At 37.5% G+C, this 21,138-nt stretch overlaps 2 protein-coding genes and 1 non-coding gene across 8 annotated transcripts in view; 1 reads left to right on the top strand and 2 right to left on the bottom strand.

Moving 5' to 3' along the window:
• Window positions 1–1,019: 1,019 nt before the first annotated feature.
• TRNAA-UGC (transfer RNA alanine (anticodon UGC)) lies at window positions 1,020–1,091 on the bottom strand. Its single transcript has one exon. It is a non-coding gene; the product is annotated as a tRNA-Ala (tRNA).
• A 351-nt stretch (window positions 1,092–1,442) lies between these two features.
• On the top strand, window positions 1,443–9,714 carry BLOC1S6 (biogenesis of lysosomal organelles complex 1 subunit 6). Of its 3 annotated transcripts, XM_068104564.2 has the most exons (6): window positions 1,443–1,706; window positions 4,401–4,525; window positions 5,212–5,393; window positions 5,810–5,897; window positions 6,104–6,190; window positions 8,317–9,714. In XM_068104564.2, the coding sequence occupies exons 3-6, from the start codon at window positions 5,230–5,232 to the stop codon at window positions 8,434–8,436; spliced, it is 459 nt and encodes a 152-aa protein (XP_067960665.1). In that variant the 5' UTR covers window positions 1,443–1,706; window positions 4,401–4,525; window positions 5,212–5,229; the 3' UTR covers window positions 8,437–9,714. The 3 variants fall into 3 exon arrangements, with proteins under 3 accessions (XP_067960665.1, XP_067960666.1, XP_078629174.1); XM_068104565.2 differs by lacking the exon at window positions 4,401–4,525 and having other exon boundaries at window positions 1,474–1,706; XM_078773048.1 differs by lacking the exon at window positions 4,401–4,525 and having other exon boundaries at window positions 1,500–1,859.
• LOC137418488 (signal peptide peptidase-like 2B) overlaps window positions 6,825–21,138 on the bottom strand; it is a 48,780-nt gene continuing 34,466 nt past the window's right edge. For all 4 annotated transcript variants that reach the window (XM_068104563.2, XM_078773046.1, XM_078773047.1 and 1 more), the window contains one exon: window positions 6,825–9,190. In XM_068104563.2, the coding sequence (XP_067960664.1) occupies window positions 9,014–9,190 (177 nt within the window). In that variant the 3' untranslated portion in view covers window positions 6,825–9,013. The remainder of the gene's footprint in view (window positions 9,191–21,138) is intronic.

Raw genomic sequence — 21,138 nt, 5'->3', positions numbered from 1 at the left:
TAGATTTCTGGTCTATCGTCAAGATGGCCGCGTCCGCGTGCGCAGACAAGTGCATGAAGCCTACAACAAAGATTGTATAGTGCCAAGAGTCCAAGCTGGAGGTGGTGGGGTGACCGTTTGGGCTGCTTTTCATGCAGGGGGCAAAACTGACCTGGTTGTTCTGAATGGAAACCTGAACCAGTTCAAGCACAGGGCCATTCTGGAAGAAACATTGCTTCCATTTGCTCGTGCAGCCTTTCGAGGAAACTTTGTCTTCCATGATGACAATGCACGGCCTCATCGTGCTCGCATGATATAACACTTTCTTGCTGACCGTGGTGTAGAGCATATGGAGTGGCCTGCCATGTCCCCAGAAATGAATCCGATAGAGAACTTGTGGGCAAAATTAACGCGTCAAATCGACCACTTGGACCAGCAGCCGACCTCTGTGCGTGAATTGCAGCAGGCTATTGTCACTGCATGGCAAGCGATTCCTGTCCAAACCTTGGCAAATCTCATGAACAGCATGCCTCAACGTGTACGTGCTCTCCTGAATGCTGGTGGGGGTTACACGAAGTACTGAACTGTAATTTTACTGTCCGTAATCCCAGTCGTAATTTAACTTTTGTTTTTGTTAAAAAAAATTTTGGCTAATGTGCAAAATAAAGAGCTACTTCTGGAAAACGCACAGAAGTTTAACACAGTACTGTCCATGAATTGAGTTCAATATCAGTTTACATCACTTTCAAGGATCAATTTATTTGTTTCGAAATGTCAAGTGTGGTTTTTGTTTCTTTTAAAGGTCACATTAACAAAATCTAGAATAATTTCAACATAATTCCAATGAACTTTTGGCTCTAAGACATCTTGAAAAGTAAGTTCACCCCCACAAAAAAAATATTCCATATTAAATGCCAAATCTGTAGATCAGTATTTGAACGTACCAAAACATCGTCAGTGGGTTTTCTTCGACATTGTCACAATATCAGTGTCGGTCAAACGACTCCAACCCTTCATCGTGTCTGAGGTAAAAGAAACTGTGGAGATGCCGGGGATTGAACCCGGGGCCTCATACATGCAAAGCATGCGCTCTACCACTGAGCTACATCCCCTGATACACTCTCAGTTTCATACATATAATCTTCTACCGTTCCACACTTCTTACACAAAGTGGTGGCAATTTTGAAAGGATTACTAACGCTTACTGTTAAGACTGAAATGGCATTTATGACCTCATTCACGGGATATTGTTAACCCCAATGAACGAACACTTACAAAGCAGCACTCGAAACGCGCAAGTCGGCGTCACCAAGAAGCACATGTGCGGCGTATAAGCACTATGCATGTGGTTCGTTCGTTTGCTTTCCAGACTGGTCTATTTATTCGATTTCTCGTGTGATTATAAACAAAGGTTGATACTTAATTTCAAATATTGGGCTAAAGATGCTTTTAACGAAAAGCATATATATATATATATATATATACTGTATATATATACCGGAATTATTGAGTTCTTCTTCTTGCTCTTTATTCTTCTTCTTCAGCGATTATGTCAGCCTGTTTATTTCATTTTGGGTTTTTAAGTTTTACTCTTCGCTTTTATATTCCACTCCCCACCCCCAGCCCCCTCACATTCTCCCCACACCCCCGACTTTCCTCGTTCTGATTTCACATCATTGGCGCTGATTCTGCTTTGCCGCACACTTTGCCACGATCCTTGCAATTTGGTGAGTTTCTACAGTATATGATTCTGATATACTGTCGTTCCGACAAATTACGAGGGCTTCCATTACATACCATATTCCATTAAATTAATGACGAGGTCTTCCAGTGCAAACTGCAGATTAGAGCCTGAAATGTGGTCCAACTTCAGATTTAAGGTAAGATGAGAATAAACGTGAGAAAAGTATCTTTCCGATGAATTGACAATCGTAGCTCTCACAACTCTGTACCGCTTATAATACACTATTGCTCTCGGAAATCGGAATCCTATACTACCTGCTATCCTATATATTGTACTTGAGTCCCTCCTATATATTGTGTGTGTGTGTGTGTGTGTACTCCTATATATTGTGTGTGTGTGTGTGTGTGTGTGTGACCCATTCCCCCCCCCCCCCGTGTGTGTGTGTGTGACCCACTCCCCCCCCCCCTCGTGTGTGTGTGTGTGACCCACTCCCCCCCCACCCCCGTGTGGGTGTAACCCACTTCCCCCACTCCCCCCCCCCCCCCCCCCCGTGTGTGTGTGTGACCCGCTCCATTCCCCCCCCCGTGTGAGTGACCCTGACTCCCCCCTAACGATTATCTACCATATATAAAACATGTCAGTTTTGTGTGTTTGTTCAGATGTTTGTCCCCCTTCATAAGGCTAGATTTTAAAGGCACATCTTTTAACATTAATGTGTATTCACTTCGGTCTATTTTTGGGGATAAAACAAACTCGGAAAACATTTTCCATAAAAGAGTAATTTTGTCTCATATTGGGAAATGTAGATGGTGGCTTTCAAACCGAGCCTTAAGGGTGGTGTACAGAAGTGTTTTTTAAAATAACAAATACAAGGTGCACGGGGGTGAAATTCACTGCACTTGATGTACACAAACGCATACAGAGTAAAACAAGTGTTCATTTACGTCCGTGTGATCTAATAAATAAAGAAGATATGAGCACACCTGACACTAGGCCCAGGCTTCAAACTTTGTCGAGCTCACGTGGCTGCACCATCAAATAAACTGTTCCAACCTGTCGTTTCGATGGGCTTTTTACTGGTGTTGAAATAAATGAAGAGTTGTGAAAACATAACTCCTTCACTTGTAGTTGTGGCTCATCTCTATTCAAATGCAGCCCTCTTTTATTCATTCTTTCTAAATTTCTTCTTTCTTGATCCATTTGATTGCAAAGGAAAACTTCCCTGTCCATATATTCTCAAGGAGCTGGTAGGATGGCCCAGATGGACACGCACTCGTCTCTTTGCTATTTAGCCTGGGTTTGAATCCCAACCCAGCTATAAATTGTCATACCGGTGTATCACAGGTAGGGTGATTCATCAGTGTGTGCCGTCCATCGAATGGCCCTTAAGCCATGTGTCCCATCTACTATCATTAGTTGAACTTTAACTTTTAACAGTTTTCACACGACGACATAAAATATTTTGAATATCTATTATTTATTGTGAACTGTGGTGTCTGTCTCCCATTTATCGCGGCTGCTTCCTGCACGTCAAAAGCTGCTGATTGGTTATTGTGCATTTTCATTTCACCTTTCTTGATGGAATATGCTCGGTCACTTTATTGTCCCTTCCACTAATCTTTAAAATCAACATGAACATCTGGATTAAAGTAGATTTAATACATATTCATGGAGTAACACAATTATTTAAAATCACTTTTGCACTCTTTTTAGACAAATCCAACCTCTGCCGCCTGATGTTGCACCACCATTTTGCTGTGGGTGGCATAAATAGTCAGCGCTTTGGCTTTTCTTTTTGTATACAGGATCGAGGCTCGTGAAAGAGCTAACATTTATCACAATAAAAATCAAACAGACACACAAAGTATATAATAAGGGGAGCAGTAGACAAGATGGGGAGAGAAGGGGAAGCACACAAACACAACATTTGAGAGCAAGGACATCGGGAGATCTGTGGGAAGGAGAGGGCTTGGGGGGAGGAGGCGTGGGAAGGGGAGGCGGGGGGTGGATACCACCTTCTCTATCTTCCCCCATCCAAAACCTTGATCTTTTCTACCCCTGCTAATTCACCCCAGATACACGTTTTTTTTTGAAATTCCAACTTCTTTCCTGGAAGTCCTTGCAGTGTTCATATGTTTTATACCTCTCCCACCTCCCCCCAAGCCCTCTCCCTCCCACATTTCTCTCAATGTCCCTGCTCTCAAATGTTGTGTTTGTGTCCTTCCCCCTCTCCCCATCTTGTCTACCGCTCCCCTTATTTTGTGTTTTATGTGTCGGTTTGACTTTTTGTGTGATTAATGTTAGCTCTTTCACGAGCCTCGATCTTGTATACAAAAAAACAAAAAACAATTGGGTTTCAACAGCGTGAAGCCGAGCTGGATGTGAGGCAGGAGCACCGGCCCAGAGGGGAGAACAGTATTCCATTGAGCTGCGGATGAAAGCCTTGTAAGTGCTGAGGAGCTCAGGTGTACCAAGGAAGGACTTCGCACGACGGAGGATGCCCAGTCGGCGACTGGCTTTGGAGGCCAGATTTGAAATGTGCTTTTCCCAGGAAAGATCATGGCAGATAGTGAGACCCAAAAGCTTGAGTGACAGAACTTCTTGGAGAGGATTATTCAGAAAGTGGATGGGAGGGTTGTCCAGTCGGTCTTTTCGGAGAGACGTAGTAAGAGTGTGAGATTTGTCAGGATTGAAAGACATGTTCCACTTGTTTGACCAGTCTGTGATTTTGTCCCAGGTCTGCAGAGAGTGAGGAGGCTGCAGACTGCCGATCTGAGGGATGAAGAATGGAGCGGCAGAGAGTGGAGTCATCAGCAAAGAGATAGAGAGGATTTTCAAGAGAGGCTCTGAGTGAAACCAAGAGTACGACACCATTAACCTTTTTAAAACCTATGAAATTATTTAAATTGATTAAAAAAAAAAAATCACCTTTAGAGGCCATTTTTCCCCGCAAGCGGGGGTTGGCCTTTTTCGGGGACCGTGGTTGTGAACAGTTTCGGGGACAGTTTCTGTTGTTTTTTGGTCCCCTTTTTGAAGCAATGTTTTACGACCGGATGCCCTTCCTGCCGCCAACCCTTTTTGTCGCCTTTTTACGACAAACAGGGAATTACCAGTGAACTGGTACTCAATTTGCCGACCTCGGAAGGATGACAGGCTGAGTCAACCCCCCTGGCGTTAATTCAGCAATCGACCGGGATTCGACCGGGATTCGAACCCAGGATCCTAGGATCCTAGGATCCTAAGCTGGCACCCTAGCCGCTAGCCCAACACCAGGCTTGAGTGACAATTGATAGATAAACTTAAATTGATATTTAAACTTAAACTTTTCCCATCACTGGGGACAGGTACTTTTGCGAATTAATCATAATTTGTTGGAATAGTAATAATGGCAATTTGGAATGGAAAGCCCAAATAAATATTTAATTAGCAAATGGACACAATATATGGTATTCTAATGGGGGATCTGTCACAGCATCGTGACACGTGCTCACGCCGGTCCGTGAGGCCATACATGATTACTGATTGTTTCTCACCATATGATTATACAGAAACCACGCTTGCCAACCATGGAGCCGGCTGAACATCCAGAGTGCGAGTTGGTTGGAGATGCTCAAGGAGATCCTGGCGGTTTCGTCGTGGCCGAGGAGAGTCTGCAGAAGTTGTCCGAGGGTCTTACCCGGCACTACCTTCCCAACCTGAAGCGACTGCAGAGGGCGCTAGGAGAGCTGACGTGAGGCCTGTTCGTGCTGATGAACTGGGACCTGTTTCCACTGGAAATGCGTATATCTGATTGCTTTTGTAACAATAATCGTTAATGCAGAGAATCATCTTCACCGGTACTGATGACCATTGCATTAAAGCTATTTAATTGATAACATGTGGATGCTGAACCTAAACCCAAACTTTATTGGCCATATTTAATGATTTTTATAAGCACATGTAGTATTATATTTGGATTGACCAATAAAGTGATTTTGCTGCTAAAATATCATCATTGTAAGCATGAGAGGTGGCTAGCTTTCTATCCAAGAGCAAAGATGTTTGGCTGGCCACAACTTTCCACAAAGATACTCAATGCCTTCCCAGTCAGCCCGTACAACGAGCAAATGTGGAAGGTTTCAATTAAGCATTTGCTTTGTTCTGCAGACAGAACCAGTCGGTGCTCCTGGACACACTTGGGCAAGAGAATGTAAAATTTCAGGAATTCCGAGCAGCTGGAAACGTCTCCACAATGGCACGTAACCTTCCTGCATCTTATTTTCCCACCACAACACGTGTCGTCCTTTCTCCCGTACACGGCCATGAACAATTGGTGCATAACAGTCATGTTACGCATGTTTTTAGCTCTTTCACGAGCCTCGATTCAGTACATACAAAAAAAAGAAAAAAAGAAGTGTATCCTCCCCTCTTTGTGATAATTGTGGATGTATGTATTTTCAGTTGACCGAGGCAAAGGCGTACCAGCAGAAGCTTGTGAACATCCGGAGAGAAATGATTTCCCTGCATGAGAGAACGAATCGCCTGAAGGTAAAGTAAATATGGTCCGCGCTGAAAACTTTGACAGCATGAATAACCTGTGCTACCTTGAGGGTCAATGTGAGGTCTATCCACTGCAGTCCATTTGCACTGCAAGGGCTGACTGGGCATGCCAAGCATTTTCCTGCAAATGAAAGGAAGCGTGAAAGCTATGGAAAGCTGCAGATCTTAACTTTCAAGTGGAGTGAAATACTCAGCACGTTCATGTTGTACAAATTTACCGCTCTGGGAATCTGGGAGGTCGGGGGTTCAAATGCCGGTGGAGTCAGACCAAAGACTTAAAATGGCACATGCTGCTTCCTTGCTTGGCAATCAGCATTTAAAGGTACAGAGCACAAACCTTCCCCATAGGTTGGCATCCATGCTTAGGATGGCGGAAATTCCTATTTAGGAAATGTCACGCTGAGTGCGGTGAGGCAAGCAGTGGTGTGTGTGTGTGTGTGTGTGTGTGTGTGTGTGTGTGTGTGTGTGTGTGTGTGTGTGTGTGTGTGTGTGTGTGTGTGTGTGTGTGTGTGTGTGTGTGTGTGTGTGTGTGTGTGTGTGTGTGTGTGTGTCAGCTCCACCACAAATGAGCCTTACATCCTGTAAAAATAAATAAATAATAATAATAAAGGTTTCAGATCGCTCAGCTTTACCAACTTGGCTTTATTTCCAGCACCAACGCATTGTGGAAGAGACTAAAGTCAGCTGATTTAAATACAGTTCTCATTACAGTCAAAACTTCTTCCCTTCCACACAGTTTAACATTGCTATTCTACATTGCACAGTCGAGGAAACTGTTTACATTTTGTCATCATGCTGGGTTTCACAAACAATAACTAAAAAAAATAATAGTGCAACAATTGATAAAATAATAAATTAATGGTTGTGAAATGGACAAATTACCTTTTGCCATTCCGGATTGGCCTTGACACCTGCTGATGAATGTCATGTACTGCACATACCACAATCACGCGAGTATACTCCGCCGTCGTGTTTAACACACAGGGCACTTTTCAGATAAAATTCACAAGAAGATACCAGTTTGTATGACTGTATAACTACTTGTTTATACATAATGTTGATCAGATAATCACAAACAAAGCACCAAAAGAAAACAGAGCGAAAAAGAACAGTCACTTTGTCAGATTTGCCCAAACAGCTGTCGGCCACGGCGGATTTCAGTTCGTCCGTATGCAGCCCAGTGTCGCTGCAGACAATATTAATCAACGTCAGATTCGGCTGACCAACTCTCCTTTCTGATGGCTTCCAAAGTAGGACACTATTTGCTGCTTCTGTTTTACCGTATAAATTGCTATGACTGGATAACCCGAAAATTTAGCTTAAGGTCATTCTCAAGTAGTCTGTTGTGCTGCAATGCAAGTGTTAATCCCCAAGCTTAAGAGAAATCTGGAGAAATAGAGCTTTCACATTAGTTCTCGTGGATCATACGCACCCCAAATTCTGATCAGACATTTCTGGAAGGGGGTAGGGGGCGTGGGGATTGAGGGGTGGGGGTATGGGGATTGAGGGGGTGGGGCGAGGGGAGGAGTGCGTCTTATATACGAGGGATTGCAGTATTTAATCTCAATTTGAAGAAAACTTTTTTGTAGTAGGATGACGTCATTTTTTAGCGAACGGAACGCTTTGCTTAATACGCTCAGTATTTTGGGTTTGATGAACAGGTAGAACGGCTGCTGGGGTTGCCCACAGGAAACTCCACGTGTTCTTATCATATAAATAGATCCTCATTTAGGATAAATAAAAACATGATTGCTGATTGCATCCTCCGACTCATTTGCATTTGCAATTGAACTTCCTCTTGTACAAAAGCTTTGTTTGATGAATTTGCCCCAAAGTGTCCTTCCTGCGATGACCAATCGAATGCTCCTTCAATCTTGTCTGATTATCAGTTGGACATCCTATATAGAAACAGTATGGCTATCTTACACCAATGAAATGCATTTAAAAACCATGGGGGGAGGGAGAGACTTTTTTTTCTCATGCACTGGACTGTTAGACTTCATCTTGTTGGCGTTAGAACATTTTAACATTGAGTCTTTGTGCAGGTCACTCTTGGCTGACTTTTTAGTCCATAGTCTGATCATGCTACATGCTTGTTTTGTTTTCATGTGCAGAAACGTGCCATGAAGCTACAGCAGCAGAAGCAAAAGGACGAGTTGAAGCAGGAAGAGCAGCGGGAAAAGGAACTGCAGAGGGAGAAAAGCCTTTTGGCTAAACCTGCGAAACGCTCTTAGAGAGTGGACTGTAAGCTGTAGTAGAATTGGACAATAAAAGCATGAGACCATCATAGCTAGTACAAGTTAATGGAGGACCTGTGACTGATTCACAAAGCTGTGCTGGGTTGGGTCAAAAACTGGGATCACACAACTGCATTCACATAGTATTGAACAATACTGCAGGGAAAGGGAGTTGGGAGGAGGAGGGAAGGTGGGTTCTTCAGGAAATGACATCAAGCAGCTATCTAAAAGATATTCCTGGAAAGGAAAGCTACATGACGAAAATGACTGACATCATGAAATAGACTTCTTGTCTCACCACTAGTTTCTGCTGGTATATTAAGTTGCTGCCATCTTTCATTCCAGGTATATTTCACATTTCTCATGGCTCTTGCAAGATGAGTTAAATTAAATAACACATCTACCACGTTTTTTTTTTTTGCATACCATTCCATTGTACCCAAGAACGTGGAGAATGTGTGGTATTTTTAAAATCCCGAACGGATCGGTTTCATTCTGGATATTATTGACGCAGCAAGATCAAGTGAACAATCATCTTGACGATAGATCATGTCCTGCTGAGCGTGGGTGCAAATCATGCTTCCAGTTTTGGTGGTCCAGAAGGCTCTTCTTTGTGCACGCCAGAATCCGAATCAACCCGTGGAGTGGAAGGTCGACTGGTTGGGGGCGATTCTCTGGGATTATCTTGTCCTGTTGCTCCGTCCGCTTCTTCACGCTCCATGTACCTTCCATCTCCCATCCCCACATCATGCTGTACAGTTTGTTATGGAAGAGAGCAATTAAAAAGATTAACAATTACAAAAGCTTACACCATAGATAATCACAAATAGCTGTCTCGGGCATAAGGACATGTACCTTTAAAACTTTGAAAGTTAAAATCGGTGAAATAATCCTCATTTCAAATGATCATTTGTGGACCGCTGCCTATTGGGGTCGCATGCTCATGTGCACAAAACGAGACGAGATAACTCGGGGTCAGGTGATGAAATAACACCTTTCACTGAAAGTAAGTTAACATTCATGTCATCAAAATGTAGAGTGAGCATTATAACAAAAATGTAAGTTTTGCACATTAATCTGAATGCTTAGTGTCAATACAAAGTGTCAAAATATTCAAGAGGTGATGGAAATATGATGCCAGGGATTTCAAAACAAAATCAAATATATGGTTGCAATGTAAATATTTGCAATGTAGGCCCAATGTTCAAAAATGGGTTTGGTTTTTTCACCAAAAGTTTTTCAATCTCATCAAATAAAAATGCCATGTTATTTTGATGCTTGGTGAATCCTTTTTTTTTTTTTTTACTTTGTCACTTTACTTTGTCACGTTTTTTACTTTGTCAGTGGAAAGGATTTGGAGAAATCCATTTTTTAAAAGGTTGTCACTTAAGTATTTTTGTCATACACGTGGCCAGAGAAACATACAATACCAAACACAAGTCATAGTTTTGCTTATTCAGGAAGAATAAATGGAGGTTCCAACTTAAAATTCCAGGAAAAAACAATGGCAAATTCAGGTTCGTAATATGAGCGAAGCATGCTTGCTTTTCAGCTCTCTTAATTGTTTCAAGTACCAGAAGGAAGAAAGGCGAGCAAAGATGCGTTTACGTGCTCATGTATATCATCATCAAAATCAATGCATTAACTAACCCCTGATTGGAAATCTCAACTTCAAAACATGAGAAATCTAAACTTCAAAACAGGATGAATCTAAACTTCAAAACAAGAGAAATCTCAGCTTCAAAACATGAGAAATCTAAACTTCAAAACAGGATAAATCACAGCTTCAAAACAAGAGCAATCTAAACTTCAAAACATGAGAAATCTAAACTTCAAAACAAGAGAAATCTCAGCTTCAAAACAAGAGAAATCTAAACTTAAAAACAAGAGAAATCTCAGCTTCAAAACATAAGAAATCTAAACTTCAAAACAGGATAAATCTCAGCTTCAAAACAAGATAAATCTAAACTTCAAAACAAGAGAAATCTAAACTTCAAAAACAGGAGAAATCTCAGCTTCAAAACGAGAGAAATCTCAGCTTCAAAACAAGAGAAATCTAAACTTCAAAACAGGATAAATCTAAACTTCAAAACAGGATAAATCGAAACTTCAAAACAAGAGAAATCTAAGCTTCAAAACAGGATAAATCTAAACTTCAAAACAAGAAAAATCTAAACTTCAAAAACAGGAGAAATCTCAGCTTCAAAACCAGAGAAATCTCAGCTTCAAAACAAGAGAAATCTAAACTTCAAAACAGGATAAATCTAAACTTCAAAACAGGATAAATCGAAACTTCAAAACAAGAGAAATCTTAGCTTCAAAACAGGACAAATCTCAGCTTCAAAACAAGAGAAATCTTAGCTTCAAAACAGGACAAATCTCAGCTTCAAAACAAGAGAAATCTAAACTTCAAAACAGAAGAAATCTAAACTTCAAAACAGAAGACATCTCAACTTCAAAACAGAAGATATCTAAACTTCAAAACAGAAGACATCTCGACTTCAAAACCGAAGATATCTAAACTTCAAAACAGAAGATATCTAAACTTCAAAACATGAGCAATATAAACTTCAAAATAAGAGAAATCTCAGCTTCAAAACAGGATAAATCTCAGCTTCAAAACAGGAGAAATCTAAACTTCAAAACAAAATAAATCTAAACTTCAAAACAGAACAAATCTAAACTTCAAAACAGGAGAAATCTAAACTTCAAAACAAAATAAATCTAAACTTCAAAATAAATCTAAACTTCAAAACAAAACAAATCTAAACTCAAAACAAAACAAATCTAAACTTCAAAACAGAACAAATCTAAACTTCAAAACAGGAGAAATCTAAACTTCAAAACAGGATAAATCTAAACTTCAAAACAGGATAAATCTAAACTTCAAAACAGGAGAAATCTAAACTTCAAAACAGGATAAATCTAAACTTCAAAAACAAGAGAAATCTAGGCTTCAAAACAGGAGAAATCTAAACTTCAAAAACAAGAGAAATCTAAACTTCAAAACAGAAGATATCTAAACTTCAAAACATGAGCAATCTAAACTTCAAAATAAGAGAAATCTAAACTTAAAAACAAGAGAAATCTCAGCTTCAAAACATAAGAAATCTAAACTTCAAAACAGGATAAATCTCAGCTTCAAAACAGGATAAATCGAAACTTCAAAACAAGAGAAATCTTAGCTTCAAAACAGGACAAATCTCAGCTTCAAAACAAGAGAAATCTAAACTTCAAAACAGAAGAAATCTAAACTTCAAAACAGAAGACATCTAAACTTCAAAACAGAAGATATCTAAACTTCAAAACAAGATATCTAAACTTCAAAACAGGATAAATCTCAGCTTCAAAACAAGATAAATCTAAACTTCAAAAACAAGAGAAATCTAAGCTTCAAAACAGGATAAATCTAAACTTCAAAACAAGAGAAATCTAAACTTCAAAAACAAAATAAATCTAAACTTCAAAACCAGAGAAATCTCAGCTTCAAAACAAGAGAAATCTAAACTTCAAAACAGGATAAATCGAAACTTCAAAACAAGAGAAATCTTAGCTTCAAAACAGGACAAATCTCAGCTTCAAAACAAGAGAAATCTAAACTTCAAAACAGAAGAAATCTAAACGTCAAAATAGAAGACATCTCAACTTCAAAACAGAAGATATCTAAACTTCAAAACAGAAGATATCTAAACTTCAAAACAAGATATCTAAACTTCAAAACAGAAGACATCTCAACTTCAAAACCGAAGATATCTAAACTTCAAAACAAGATATCTAAACTTCAAAACATGAGCAATATAAACTTCAAAATAAGAGAAATCTCAGCTTCAAAACAGGATAAATCTCAGCTTCAAAACAGGAGAAATCTAAACTTCAAAACAAAATAAATCTAAACTTCAAAACAGAACAAATCTAAACTTCAAAACACAACAAATCTAAACTTCAAAACAGGAGAAATCTAAACTTCAAAACAAAATAAATCTAAACTTCAAAATAAATCTGAACTTCAAAACAAAACAAATCTAAACTTCAAAACAAAACAAATCTAAACTTCAAAACAGAACAAATCTAAACTTCAAAACAGGATAAATCTAAACTTCAAAACAGGATAAATCAAAACTTCAAAACAAGAGAAATCTAAACTTCAAAAACAAGAGAAATCTAGGCTTCAAAACAGGAGAAATCTAAACTTCAAAAACAAGAGAAATCTAAACTTCAAAACAGAAGATATCGAAACTTCAAAACATGAGCAATCTAAACTTCAAAATAAGAGAAATCTCAACTTCAAAACAAGAGAGATCTAAACCTCAAAACATGAGAAATCTAAACTTCAAAACAGGATGAATCTAAACTTCAAAACAAGAGAAATCTAAATTTCAAAACAAGAGAAATCTCAGCTTCAAAACAAGAGAAATCTAAATTTAAAAACAAGAGAAATCTCAGCTTCAAAACAAGAGAAATCTAAACTTCAAAAACAAGAGCAATCTAAGCTTCAAAACAGGATAAATCTAAACTTCAAAACAAGATAAATCTAAACTTCAAAAACAAGAGAAATCTCAGCTTCAAAACAAGAGAAATCTAAACTTAAAAACAAGAGAAATCTCAGCTTCAAAACAAGAGAAATCTAAACTTCAAAACAGGATAAATCTCAGCTTCAAAACCAGATAAATCTCAGCTTCAAAACAAGAGAAATCTAAACTTCAAAACAGGATCAATCGAAACTTCAAAACAAGAGAAATCTTAGCTTCAAAACAGGACAAATCTCAGCTTCAAAACAAGAGAAATCTAAACTTCAAAACAGAAGAAATCTAAACGTCAAAACAGAAGACATCTCAACTTCAAAACAGAAGATATCTAAACTTCAAAACAGAAGATATCTAAACTTCAAAACAGAAGACATCTCAACTTCAAAACCGAAGATATCTAAACTTCAAAACAGAAGATATCTAAACTTCAAAACAAGATATCTAAACTTCAAAACATGAGCAATATAAACTTCAAAATAAGAGAAATCTCAGCTTCAAAACAGGATAAATCTCAGCTTCAAAACAGGAGAAATCTAAACTTCAAAACAAAATAAATCTAAACTTCAAAACAGAACAAATCTAAACTTCAAAACACAACAAATCTAAACTTCAAAACAGGAGAAATCTAAACTTCAAAACAAAATAAATCTAAACTTCAAAATAAATCTAAATTTCAAAACAAAACAAATCTAAACTTCAAAACAAAACAAATCTAAACTTCAAAACAGAACAAATCTAAACTTCAAAACAGGAGAAATCTAAACTTCAAAACAGGATAAATCTAAACTTCAAAACAGGATAAATCAAAACTTCAAAACAAGAGAAATCTAAACTTCAAAAACAAGAGAAATCTAGGCTTTAAAACAGGAGAAATCTAAACTTCAAAAACAAGAGAAATCTAAACTTCAAAACAGAAGATATCGAAACTTCAAAACATGAGCAATCTAAACTTCAAAATAAGAGAAATCTCAACTTCAAAACAAGAGAGATCTAAACCTCAAAACATGAGAAATCTAAACTTCAAAACAGGATGAATCTAAACTTCAAAACAAGAGAAATCTAAATTTCAAAACAAGAGAAATCTCAGCTTCAAAACAAGAGATATCTAAACTTCAAAACATGAGAAATCTAAACTTCAAAACAAGAGAGATCTAAACTTAAAAACAAGAGAAATCTCAGCTTCAAAACAAGAGAAATCTAAACTTCAAAAACAAGAGCAATCGAAGCTTCAAAACAGGATAAATCTAAACTTCAAAACAAGAGAAATCTAAACTTCAAAAACAAGAGAAATCTCAGCTTCAAAACAAGAGAAATCTAAACTTAAAAACAAGAGAAATCTCAGCTTCAAAACAAGAGAAATCTAAACTTCAAAACAGGATAAATCTCAGCTTCAAAACAAGAGAAATCTAAACTTCAAAAACAAGAGAAATCTAAGCTTCAGTTGTCTTACCCTTCCTCCCGTCCATGGTACACTGAATCTTGTGGTGAGGCAGTTGCCCTGAAACAACTTGCCTTTGCCTCTTGGAAGGCTAATCCAACTGAAGGAAATCTCAGTTCCTTCCACCAAGCTCGGAACAAGTGTGTGTCTACCCTCAGGAGTGCCAGGAAGCACTATCTCTCCTCACTCAAGAATGAACTCTCAAACCTGTCTCCTTCCTCCAAATCCTGGTGGCGTCTGGTCAAATCAGTTTCTGGTGTTTGTTACCCCTCCATCCCCTCCCTTACCTCAAACGGCCACACAGTTGACATCGCACGTGACAAAGCCGAATGCCTCAACTCTGTGTTTGCCTCAAAATCCTTAGTCCCAAACCCATCTCCCTCTGTTCCCACCTTTCCCAGTCGAACCAAACTGCTCCTGGACTCTGTGACCTTCTCTCCTGACAAGGTGGAGGAGTTTTTGTCAAACCTCGACTCTGATTCTGCAACTGGACCAGATGGCATCAGCCCACGGGTCCTAAAATCCTGCTCTGCCGCTCTATCTCACCCTGTCTCTGTTCTTTTCACCCTATCCTTTGCTCAAGGTCATCTGCCAGCATCCTGGAAATCAGCAAACATTACCGCTTTACACAAAAAAGGTGCAAAAACAGATCCTTGCAACTACAGACCAATCAGCCTGCTCCCAATTATCAGCAAAGTCATGGAATCCATCATTGCTTCGGATATGAAATCTTTCCTCTTCTCCAATGGCTTGATCTCTGATCATCAATTTGGTTTCAGACCAGGTCACTCTACTCTGGACATGCTGCTTCTGCTGTCTCAACAATGGATGGAGGTCCTCAATGCCAAACAGGAAATCAGAGCTGTCTCCCTTGACATATCACGTGCCTTCGATACGGTCTGGCACCCAGCTCTGCTCACCAAATTCTCCTCCTATGGTATCCATGGAAATCTCCATGCATGGCTTGCGGACTTCCTCTCTGGTCGTAGTCAACGTGTGGCCCTGAATGGATTTCTCTCATCTCCCCTTCCCGTTCAGGCTGGAGTTCCCCAAGGCAGTGTGCTGGGCCCTGTGCTTTTTCTGGTCATGGGCCCTTTCTGGGCCCTATCAATGATCTCTCCGACTCTCTGGAAAATCCTCTGTATCTCTTTGCTGATGACTCCACTCTCTGCCGCTCCATTCCTCTTCCCTCAGATCGGCAGTCTGCAGCCTCCTCACTCTCTGAAGACCTGGACAAAATCACAGACTGGTCAAACATGTGGAACATGTCTTTCAATCCTGACAAATCTCACACTCTTACTATGTCTCTCCGAAAAGATCGACTGGACAACCCTCCCATCTACTTTCTCAACAATCCTCTCCAAGAAGTTCTGTCGCTCAAGCTTTTGGGTCTCACCATCTGCCATGATCTTTCTTGGGAAAACCACATTTCCAAGCTGGCCTCCAAAGCCAGTCGCCGACTGGGCATCCTCCGTCGTACGAAGTCCTTCCTAGGCACACCTGAGCTCCTCACCACATACAAGGCTTTCATCCGCAGCTCAATGGAATACTGTTCTCCCCTATGGGCTGGTGCTCCTGCCTCACACCTGGCTCGGCTTCACGCTGTTGAATCCAAAGCTTTCAGAATCATTGGAATCTCCCGCGATGAAGCTATCTCTGAGGGCCTTTCACTCATTCACCGCAGGCAGGTAGGTGGTCTTTCTGTCTTCTACCGACTCCTCTCCGGCCTTGCTCCCCCAGCTCTCTCTGTGCTCTGTCCCCCAAATATTCCTACAGGTCACACAAGATCTGCCAGCCACCCTCTGATGGTTAAACTGCCGAAATCTCGGCTCTCTGCTCACCTTCACTCTTTCATTCCTCTTTTCTCCCGCCTCTGGAACAAACTCCCACACTCACTTCAATCACACTCCTCCCTCCAGGTCTTCAAAACAGCTGTTCACCACCATCTCTTATCTTCCCCCATCCAAAACCTTGATCTTTTCTACCCCCACTAATTCACCCCAGATCCACCTTGTTTGAAATTCCAACTTCTTTCCTGGAAGTCTTGGCAGTGTCCATATGTTTTATACCTCTCCCACCCCCACCCCCCTTCCCATGCCTCCCCCCCAAAGCTCTCTCCCTCCCACAGTTCTCTCGATGTCTCCATGTCTCTCGGTCCCTGCTCTCAAATGTTGTGTTTGTGTCCTTCCCCCTCTCTCCCCATCTTGTCTACCACTCCCGATGTTATTTGTTTTGTGTGTCTGTTTGTCTTTCTGTGTGATTAATGTTCGCTCTTTCACGAGCCTCGATCTTGTATACAAAAAAAAAAAAAAAAGCTTCAAAACAGGATAAATCTAAACTTCAAAACAAGAGAAATCTAAACTTCAAAAACAGGAGAAATCTCAGCTTTCAAACCAGAGAAATCTCAGCTTCAAAACAAGAGAAATCTAAACTTCAAAACAGGATAAATCGAAACTTCAAAACAAGAGAAATCTAAACTTCAAAACAGAAGAAATCTAAACTTCAAAACAGAAGATATCTAAACTTCAAAACAGAAGATATCTAAACTTCAAAACAGAAGATATCTAAACTTCAAAACAGAAGATATCTAAACTTCAAAACAGAAGATATCTAAACTTCAAAACATGAGCAATATAAACTTCAAAATATGAGAAATCTCAGCTTCAAAACAGGATAAATCTCAGCTTCAAAACAGGAGAAATCTAAACTTCAAAACAAAATAAATCTAAACTTCAAAACAAAACAAATCTGAACTTCAAAACATGAGAAATCTAAACTTCAAAAACAGGAGAAATCTCAGCTTCAAAACCAGAGAAATCTCAGCTTCAAAACAAGAGAAATCTAAACTTAAAAACAAGAGAAATCTAAACTTCAAAACAGGATAAATCTAAACTTCAAAACAAGAGAAATCTAAACTTCAAAACGAGAAATCTAAACTTCAAAAACAGGAGAAATCTCAGCTTCAAAACCAGAGAAATCTCAGCTTCAAAACAAGAGAAATCTAAACTTCAAAAACAAGAGCAATCTAAACTTCAAAACAGGATAAATCTAAACTTCAAAACAGGATAAATCGAAACTTCAAAACAAGAGAAATCTTAGCTTCAAAACAGGACAAATCTCAGCTTCAAAACAAGAGAAATCTAAACTTCAAAACAGAAGAAATCTAAACTTCAAAACAGAAGACATCTCAACTTCAAAACAGAAGATATCTAAACTTCAAAACATAAGCAATAAAACTTCAAAATAAGAGAAATCTCAGCTTCAAAACAGGATAAATCTCAGCTTCAAAACAGGAGAAATCTAAACTTCAAAACAAAATAAATCTAAACTTCAAAACAGAACAAATCTGAACTTCAAAACAGAACAAATCTAAACTTCAAAACAGGAGAAATCTAAACTTCAAAATAAATCTAAACTTCAAAATAAATCTAAACTTCAAAACAAAACAAATCTAAACTTCAAAACAAAACAAATCTGAACTTCAAAACATGAGAAATCTAAACTTCAAAACAAGAGAAATCTAAACTTCAAAAACAGGAGAAATCTCAGCTTCAAAACCAGAGAAATCTCAGCTTCAAAACAAGAGATCTCTAATCTTAAAAACAAGAGAAATCTAAACTTCAAAACAGGATAAATCTCAGCTTCAAAACAAGAGAAATCTAAACTTCAAAAACAAGAGCAATCTAAGCTTCAAAACAGGATAAATCTAAACTTGAAAACAAGAGAAATCTAAACTTCAAAACAGGATAAATCGAAACTTCAAAACAAGAGAAATCTTAGCTTCAAAACAGGACAAATCTCAGCTTCAAAACAAGAGAAATCTAAACTTCAAAACAGAAGAAATCTAAACTTCAAAACAGAAGACATCTCAACTTCAAAACAGAAGATATCTAAACTTCAAAACATGAGCAATATAAACTTCAAAATAAGAGAAATCTCAGCTTCAAAACAGGATAAATCTCAGCTTCAACACAGGAGAAATCTAAACTTCAAAACAAAATAAATCTAAACTTCAAAACAGAACAAATCTAAATTTCAAAACAGAACAAATCTAAACTTCAAAACAGGACAAATCTCAGCTTCAAAACAAGAGAAATCTAAACTTCAAAACAGAAGAAATCTAAACTTCAAAACAGAAGACATCTCAACTTCAAAACAGAAGATATCTAAACTTCAAAACATGAGCAATATAAACTTCAAAATAAGAGAAATCTCAGCTTCAAAACAGGATAAATCTAAACTTCAAAACAAAATAAATCTAAACTTCAAAACAGAACAAATCTAAACTTCAAAACAGAACAAATCTAAACTTCAAAACAGGAGAAATCTAAACTTCAAAACAAAATAAATCTAAACTTCAAAATAAATCTAAACTTCAAAACAAAACAAATCTAAACTTCAAAACAAAACAAATCTGAACTTCAAAACATGAGAAATCTAAACTTCAAAACAGAACAAATCTAAACTTCAAAACAGAACAAATCTAAACTTCAAAACAGGATAAATCTCAGCTTCAAAACAGGAGAAATCTAAACTTCAAAACAAAATAAATCTAAACTTCAAAACAGAACAAATCTAAACTTCAAAACAGAACAAATCAAAACTTCAAAACAGGAGAAATCTAAACTTCAAAATAAATCTAAACTTCAAAATAAATCTAAACTTCAAAACAAAACAAATCTAAACTTCAAAACAAAACAAATCTGAACTTCAAAACATGAGAAATCTAAACTTCAAAACAAGAGAAATCTAAACTTCAAAACAGGATAAATCTAAACTTCAAAACAAGAGAAATCTAAACTTCAAAACAGGATAAATCTAAACTTCAAAACAGGATAAATCAAAACTTCAAAACAAGAGAAATCTAAACTTCAAAAACAAGAGAAATCTAGGCTTCAAAACAGGAGAAATCTAAACTTCAAAAACAAGGGAAATCTAAACTTCAAAAACAAGAGAAATCTAGGCTTCAAAACAGGAGAAATCTAAACTTCAAAAACAAGGGAAATCTAAGCTTCAAACAGGACAAATCTCAGCTTCAAAACAGGATAAATCTAAACTTGAAAACAAGAGAAATCTAAACTTCAAAACAGGATAAATCGAAACTTCAAAACAAGAGAAATCTAAACTTCAAAACAGAACAAATCTAAACTTCAAAACAGAACAAATCTAAACTTCAAAACAGGAGAAATCTAAACTTCAAAACAAAATAAATCTAAACTTCAAAATAAATCTAAACTTCAAAACAAAACAAATCTAAACTTCAAAACAAAACAAATCTAAACTTCAAAACATGAGAAATTTAAACTTCAAAACAAGAGAAATCTAAACTTCAAAACAAGATAAATCACAGCTTCAAAACAAGAGAAATCTCAAGTTCAAAAGAGGAGAAATCTCAACTTCAAAAGAGGAGAAATCTAAACTTCAAAACAAGATAAATCACAGCTTCAAAACAAGAGAAATCTCAACTTCAAAAGAGGAGAAATCTCAACTTCAAAAGAGGAGAAATCTAAACTTCAAAAGAGGAGAAATCTCAACTTCAAAAGAAGAGAAATCTCAACTTCAAAACATGAGAAATCTAAACTTCAAAAGAGGAGAAATCTAAACTTCAAAATAAGAGAAATCTCAACTTCAAAACAGAAGATATCTAAACTTCAAAACAGAAGATATCTAAACTTCAAAACAGAAGATATCTAAACTTCAAAACAGAAGATATCTAAACTTCAAAACAGAAGATATCTAAACTTCAAAACAGAAGATATCTAAACTTCAAAACAGAAGATATCTAAACTTCAAAACAGAAGATATCTAAATTCAAAACAGAAGATATCTAAACTTCAAAACAGAAGATATCTAAACTTCAAAACAAAATAAATCTAAACTTCAAAATAAATCTAAACTTCAAAACAAAACAAATCTAAACTTCAAAATAAATCTAAACTTCAAAACAAAACAAATCTAAACTTCAAAACAAAACAAATCTAAACTTCAAAACAGAACAAATCTAAACTTCAAAACAGGAGAATCTAAACTTCAAAACAAAATAAATCTAAACTTCAAAACAAAACAAATCTAAACTTCAAAACATGAGAAATCTAAACTTCAAAACAAGATAAATCGCAGCTTCAAAAGAAGAGAAATCTCAACTTCAAAAGAGGAGAAATCTCAACTTCAAAAGAAGAGAAATCTCAACTTCAAAAGAAGAGAAATTTCAACTTCAAAACAAGAGAAATCTCAACTTCAAAAGAGGAGAAATCTCAACTTCAAAAGAGGAGAAATCTAAACTTCAAAACAGGAGAAATCTAAACTTCAAAAGAGGAGAAATATATACTTCAAAAGAGGAGAAATCTAAACTTCAAAACATGAGAAATCTAAACTTCAAAAGAAGAGAAATCTAAACTTCAAAAGAAGAGAAATCTCAACTTCAAAAGAGGAGAAATCTAAACTTCAAAACAGGAGAAATCTAAACTTCAAAACAAGATAAATCGCAGCTTCAAAACAAGAGAAATCTCAACTTCAAAAGAGGAGAAATTTAAACTTCAAGAGGAGAAATCTCAACTTCAAAAGAAGAGAAATCTCAACTTCAAAAGAAAAGAAATCTCAACTTCAAAAGAGGAGAAATCTAAACTTCAAAAGAGGAGAAATCTAAACTTCAAAACAAGAGATCTCAACTTCAAAAGAAGAGAAATCTCAACTTCAAAAGAGGAGAAATCTAAACCACAAAACAAGAGAAATTTC

This window comes from Myxine glutinosa, chromosome 2, assembly GCF_964187855.1.
Source record: "Myxine glutinosa chromosome 2, kmMyxGlut1.1, whole genome shotgun sequence".
NCBI lineage: Eukaryota > Metazoa > Chordata > Myxini > Myxiniformes > Myxinidae > Myxine > Myxine glutinosa.
This window is presented reverse-complemented; position numbering and strand designations above follow the sequence as displayed.